The sequence below is a fragment of the Cucumis melo genome, chromosome 3, assembly GCF_025177605.1.
Source record: "Cucumis melo cultivar AY chromosome 3, USDA_Cmelo_AY_1.0, whole genome shotgun sequence".
Taxonomy (NCBI): domain Eukaryota; kingdom Viridiplantae; phylum Streptophyta; class Magnoliopsida; order Cucurbitales; family Cucurbitaceae; genus Cucumis; species Cucumis melo.
This window is the reverse complement of record NC_066859.1, coordinates 26,096,489-26,103,856: the sequence shown is the minus strand read 5'-3', so window position 1 is coordinate 26,103,856 and position 7,368 is coordinate 26,096,489. Positions and strand designations below refer to the sequence as shown.

At 30.0% G+C, this 7,368-nt stretch overlaps 1 protein-coding gene across 1 annotated transcript; it reads left to right on the top strand.

The window, feature by feature from the left end:
• Positions 1 to 618: 618 nt before the first annotated feature.
• On the top strand, positions 619 to 1,677 carry LOC103488571 (NDR1/HIN1-like protein 13). The gene has a single exon (XM_008447369.3). The coding sequence runs from the start codon at positions 705 to 707 to the stop codon at positions 1,425 to 1,427; it is 723 nt and encodes a 240-aa protein (XP_008445591.1). The 5' UTR covers positions 619 to 704; the 3' UTR covers positions 1,428 to 1,677.
• Positions 1,678 to 7,368: the final 5,691 nt, after the last annotated feature.

Here is a 7,368-nt window from a genome sequence, read left to right as displayed (position 1 = left end):
AATATAATCTTAAATACTTATTTATTTTCGTATATTTTCTTAGGTGTAACATGACTCACATCCAAGAAGTATTACAATATGTGGATAATTAAGTTTAGCGTGGTTGGGAGGATTATCCGAATCTCTAGTCTTGATAGAACACATAAATTTGTAAACTTTATTGATCATTATGGTTTAAACTAAACTCCATTATCAAGAAATAAAGATCCATATTTGATTCAAACTATCAAATTATGTAGATTGATATCTTCGTAAGAGGTAGGGTTGAGTATTTTTCCTCGAATCACTGACTCACTCAAATTGAAAATGGGAGAAAAGTTTAATATAATTAAGGCAGGAGGAGCAAATATATGTTTATGATTATGAATGCTGTATATGGAAGGGAAAGAAAAGAAGAAAATAGGGAAAACGTTGACCAAGTAAAACCAAAACCCAACCCCTTCTCTCTAATATTAAACCAAATGAATTGTAAGAAGAAAAAAGAAATGGCTTAGAATTCGGATTTGGTTTCAAAAAACAACCAACCAATTATCTTCCCCTTCTTTCCTTCTCCTCCTCTCTCTCTCTCTCTCTCTCTCTCTCTCCATGCAATGCATGCAATCCCTGAACCACAACCATAACCATTACTCTTCAATATTTTCCCCATTTCTCTTTCCTTTTCTTCTTCTTCTTCTTTCCCACCCCATCCTCCTCCTCTTCTCCCCATGGCGGAGCTGGAGCTGGAGCCGGTTCACCCTCCTCCTCCTCCGCCCGACCCTCCTTTCTTCTCTTCTGGTACCTATGTTGTCCAAATCCCTAAAGACCAAATCTACCGTATCCCTCCCCCCGAAAATGCCCTCATCGTCCAACGTCATCGTAACCCATCCGTCGTCACCTCCTCTCGTCGTCGCTCATGTTGCTTTCGCATCTTCCTCCCTATCTTCATCGTTCTTCTCCTCATCATCATCCTAGCCCTCCTCATCCCTCCTCTTATCGCCCTTCCGAAACCCCCTGTCTTTAAGCTTACGAAATTCAAACTCACCCCGTCCACACGCAATTTCAATATCAACCTTGATATTCTTAACCCTAACTCCGCCGGCTCCATCTCCTTCAAATCCCCCTCACGTGTCTCCCTCTCCTTCCGAAAAAGCCAACTTGCCACAACTAAATTCCCTCTCATTCGTCAAGACCATGGCTCCAAGAAAAATGTCGCATTGTCACTTCGCGCCAAATCGGCGTTCCCCAAGGAGTTGCAACGGCGGATGAAAAGTAGCAAGACGAAGCTCCACACTTCCTTGTCGTTAAAGATGAATCTTCTTGCCGAAACGAAGGGACGACTGTCGAATCGTCGGAATGTCAAATTTGTTGTCACTTGTAGCTTCACTGTCAACACGTTGGGTAAAACTTCACGAATATTGTCGCAAGATTGTGAAAGTGAACGCCAATGACACGATACGGTACAACATATATGCATGTCGTCCAAAAAAGAGGAAGAAAAATTTGTTGGTATTTTGGCTTCAATTTCCATATCTCTCGTAAGCGACGATCCACATCATATCTCTCATTCCTTTGGTTTCGATGTAAGGACAGTTTTTATCCTTTTTCTTATTTTTTTAATTTTTTTACCCGAATTTCTCTCTGTTAAATCAATGATTTTTAGGGTTTGTGTTTTTGTATTTTGTTTGTATGATTCTTCTTCTTCTTCTTCTTCTTCTTCTTCTTCTTCTTCTTCTTCTTCTTCTTCTTCTTCTTCTTCTTCTTCTTCTTCTTCTTCTTCTTTCTTCTTCTTCTTCTTCTTCTTCTTTTTTCTTCTTCTTCCTCTTCTTCTTCTTCCTCTTCTTCCTCTTCCTCTTCCTCTTCTTCTTCTTCTTCATTTGTGCTTTTGAAAATTTGAAAAGAAAAAAGAAATTGTAAGAATGATGAGTATAGCCTACGTTCATATGATGACTAATTTCTTTTTCTCTCTCTTTAAATCATAATTACTATTCTAAGTTTAAATAATCTTCCCTCCAAATAATTAATTTCATTTTCAGGTTAAAAAATAGTTTTGGTGTTTGAATTTTAATAATAATAATAATAATAATAATAATAATAATTTAAAAAATCTAGTCTATTTTACTTCTTTATGAATTGTGATCATTAATAATTATTCTATATTTTATATCTTCATAGATCAAATTTTGTTATAAACAGCAAATAACTAAATCCTCGTAACATATTAAAAAATAACACTTAACCTACATTAGTTGTTTGCTTGTTATTTTACTTTTACAAAATTTAATTCATTTTTTTAGTACGTGTAAACATGGTTGAAATGTTTGAGAAGTAGTATGAGATTTGAACTAACCTTTTATTTACTCTTATTTATAATTAATTAACTGGTGGGATGTCACTATATTTGAAACTAAAGAAGAAAATTGAATCTTTTAACGATCTTTAAATAAGTAGTTTTTGTTTTATGAACTTATAGTTAATGATATTACTTTAAAAAAGATTGAATTGTGTGTCCTTAAACTTTACATAATGTGGAACTACAAATTCAAACAATACACATATGACAACACATCTACATTCTTTTTAATAACTACTTAGATTCTTAAAATTACTTTTTCTCACATTTTCTTTATAATTAATCACAATTTTTTTTTTCTTTTCCTTGAATTCTTAGTTGACTTTCAAAAGCATTTCTTGATTAAATTTACTTATATTAAGTTTTCAAAAATTTTGGTTTGAATTCTACAAACATAGACGCAATGGGTTTTGTGATGTAATTGACCCAATTTCCCTCTAATACGGGCCATCTTTTTTATTGGGTTATAGTGGATCGGACTTGGTCAAGTCCAATCCACATATTGCCCAACCTTTAAAAACACTATTAAATTAATTCTATAAAACATCTCAATACTATAAATAAATAAAAAATAAAATAAAAAGAAAAATAGACCATCCATGAGAATTTCAAAATTAAACCAAACTCAATTTTTTACCAAACCATTAGCTCAATCTCTCTCTCTCTACATATATATATATATATGTATATATATATAGACTAATTCATCAAATTCAAAACTTCTTAGTTCTTTAAATATATGTGTGTATAAATAATTAAGATTGCCACACCCCAGCAGATAAATTTTAGATTAAAATAATTTTTTGGTATTTTATTATCGTTCAAATTTTGTAACAAAGATGACACTTAGATCAGTTTTACCAAAGATGGTTGAAAATTTTCACAATAAATCAGTTTTAATGAACTGATTTTAAGATTTATGGGTATATATATACACGACATCAACACTAAAATCGAACATTTAAGGTGATGTTTAGTAATGATTTAGCGTTTGAAAAATAAGGCAACGAATACATTTTATTTTAAATTCTTTGTTTTGTTTTACTTTCTATGGATGTTTCCAAGCAAACAAAACATAATGTACAGTTTTAAAAAACTTATTTTGTTTTCAAGAATTTCACTTATTTTATTTATAAAAGAAAGAGAAAAGAAAAATATAGTTAATTTTAGGAACTCAGAAATAGTTGAGAGAATAAAATATAATTTTAAACCTAAAACTTAATAGGTTTGGCAACAAAGAAAATGATGGTCAATTTGTTAGAGGTCAAGAGACTAAACCCTACAAAAGAAAGCGAAAATTGACCTATCAATAAACTTCTAATAGTTAGTTATAGGATATACTACATGATTTGAAATATCGACGTTGATAAAAATATTAGGTAAATCTTAGATAGATATTTTTAAGAAACAATTATAAAAATAAATTTACAAAGTTAGTATATATAGATTTTCTACATTTCTCTTCGACATAAATTAAAGCATATTTGAATGGTTAGTGAAATTTTAATTATTACTTTTCTTTTTGTATTTTCCGAAGATTTTAAGGATATAATAAGAATGTCGATTCATCACTCGTGTCAACCTTGTATTTATAGAAATAAAAATATCATAATTTTGAATAGAAAATGTTAAAATAGGAAACGGAGATGTGATAAAATTGACGTAAAAATGTAAATATTGGTGACTCGAAATAATAGAAGTGGGATTTGTTTGTTTGTTTGTTTTTTTTTTCTTGAAAAAATTGAAGGAGACAAAAAACATCCCTCGCAGTATTTTCCATAAAGTTCTCATCTTTTCACTCTTTTAGTTCCCCATCATCACCTTCAATATCAGAAGTAAGAAACCCTTCAAAATTGAAAAAAGTGAGTTTCCATTTGCATTTTCAAATATATAAACACATACATACATATATAAAGTTTAGAGATTTTAGAACTCATGATGAGTACTGCAAATACATATTCGGCAATCGGTAGATCATTTTGAATTCTCTAATAATCTAAACAGAGTAAAAAGTTTAAATATTCATTGAACACAAATTTAAAATTTTGGATATATCATATAACACAAAATCTATGTATCATATTTGTAATTCAATCAAAATTGTATATAAGTAAAGATATTATGGGAATATATAATAACAAAATTTATAAAAAGAAGACTCATATTTTTCTTTTCGAAATAAATTAGTAATAAACAAAGATTATGAGCTTTATAGCGAAAGAAAAGACAAATTTAGATTATATAAAAAGAGGCTAAAATAGAAAGAATCTAAAAGTATAGGAACCAAAATTATATTTGTTTATTTATCATTGTTTAAATATATTTTATTTGGTATTCATGAAGATATTTATTTTTGTTAAAAAGTTGGGAATAATTTTTTTTGGGAATGCATAAAGATAGTGCCAAAGTACGGCATTTTAATGATTGGAAAATTAAAAGTTTTATTCTTTCTTTAGTTTCTAGAAATTAGGGTTTTGTTTAATCATGTTTATAGCTTATTAATTTAACAATTATTAAGGTTCTGATTTTTCCACTACAAATTATTAGACAGAATTATTCTCTCAAAATTGATCTATGTTATGTTAATTATTTGCCATCTGTGATATAGTCTTAATATATCTCTATTTAGCCTCCAAATTCTAAACATAAATCTTTGGATGAATTAACTTAATTACAACTTTGCACCTAATTAACTAATCTATAAATTTTTAAAATATTCATTTGAAAATTTCAAAAATTACTAATGGGTCTATTTGACATGAGCTTAAATTAATGTGACGTCGAGAATTCTCGTATAGTTCAAGAATCAAATAAGCACAAATTAAACCCTCGCAACTTTCAAATACTAAACTTATAATTTATGAGTTGTTGAATAATCATTTATTTTTTTAAAATTGAGGTTATTAAAAAGTAAATTCACATTGGATTAATTTCACTTAGGAAATTAATTCAAACATAATTTTTGTTATCAACTTTTGCTCATGTATTCAAATTTCAAGCTAAGTTTTGAAAGAAAAAAATGTGCACGGTTTTCAATTTTTATTTTCTTTTAGAGTTTGACTAGAATTTTTTTTAAGTGTTTATTTGATATTGGTGAAAAATTATAATAGAGAAAAAAATGTTATCATTGTGCCTTTTAACTTGAATTAGTGGTTCTAATTATACAAATAAGAATCATTCTCCAAAAAGAAAGAAAAAAAAAATCTCTATCACTATATATATTAACTTGAAACTCCACAAACTGAAGAGAGATTTATCTTCAATTTGAGATTTTTGAATCAATATGAAGGGCCCATAAATTGCCACGTCAACTCTTTCTTCATTTTTAACGATTTTTTCCCCAGAAAATCATGATAAGAAATCATAATGATTAAGTTAAGAATGCACTAAAGCAACTAATTAATTTAAGATTAAAGAGATTCTTCTCCAATGATCTATCGAAAACCATTGTTCAATGAATTGTTAGCTAATAATTCTGTCTCCATGCTGCCCATCCATTCATTATATATCATATATCATATATATTAATATCTCTCCCTTTTCTGGGTCATCACATTAATAATCAGTGCTTAGAAATTAAGCTAAAGTACCATATCATTATCATCTATATATAAATCCTATAAATATAGATAAAACAAAGAAACTCATAAAGGGCACACAATCGGAATAGGGGTATCGGACAGGACTTATCAGTTTTTTGGTCTATTAATCTCTCTCGTTTTCTTCTAGTATAATGAGAATACTAATCTAATGTTTCAACCAAAGTCGAAATACTTCGATTCTTCGTTCCTAAACTAAGAACAGTTAGTGACTATTTAGAATCATGTTACGAAACACAGAGAGTTTCTTAACAACTAAGCAAATATATTATTGTTGCGTCTCTTTTGATGTTGTGGGTAAAAAGTAAAAAACCCCTAGAAAGCAAACATCTGAGGCATATGTTCCCTTGGGAAAGGTCATATATATATATATATACATACATATATATATTATTTCAGGTCACATGCAAATCAAAATCTAATAATATATGGCATCCATAGGGCACCCCTCCAACCCAGGGACCAGCTAGGGTTTGGCCACCCTACTATTATTATTATTATTGTTATGTTGTTGTTGTTCCTATTATTATTATTATTAAAACCCTTTCTTTTTCTTTTTGCGCTATGCAAAAAATAAAGACACAGTCCCCTTCACTTGGTGGGTATCCCCCAATGAATGTCCACACAGAGATACAGTACCCTATAACAAAAAAATAATAGTAAAGCCCCCACCATTTTCTAATAATAATGCTCCTGCCCCCTTCCTGCACTCATCAGGTACATTTTTGTTTCCATACAAACATAACAAAACAAACATTGTCCGTGCCGGACGTTCGCGTCGAGTTATATAGACTGACTAATAATATAATATGGAAGAAACGATCAGTCTCACTCGGGATTTTTCTGGAAGGTAATACAATAATAACACTTACAAATAACGTGTGTGTAGGTCGAGTGTAATTATTAGAAGGTGGGAGGACGGGGAATGGAGTCGGAAGAAAAAAAGAGAGAAAGAGATCAGAGATGCTTTTAGGGCAATAATTGGAGAGTTTTTAGGGTTTAGAGAGAGGGGGAGCAATGATGGGATTGGAAATATTATTTGAAGTGGAAAATGGGAAGCTTTTGATCTTTACACGTCTGAAAAATGAAAAGATTCAACTAAGAGAGGGATGGATGTTGAGTTGTGTTTGTGTATATATAGTTTTGGTGTGTAAAACACCCATTCATATAATGTATATAATAATAAAGAAAGATATTAATAAGTTTTTTTTTTTTTTTTTTTTTTTTTATATTAAAAACATAAAAGGAGAGAGAGATCAGAGAGAGAAAAGAAAGAAAGAAAAAATTGTGATTTTATTTTTTTAAGGTGAAGAGAAGTGGAATCCAACTCCACTTTCAACAATGATTTCCCCCCCTTTATTTTTTCCTCAAGAAGTAGTGGGTTTTCCTTTTTCACCACCTAACTCCTTGAAAATAACCCCATTAATCAAAAACCACCAT

Coding starts and splice junctions, on each gene's coding strand:
- LOC103488571 (XM_008447369.3), top strand. CDS start 705: ATGGCGGAGCTGGAGCTGGAGCCGGTTCACCCTCCTCCTCCTCCGCCC.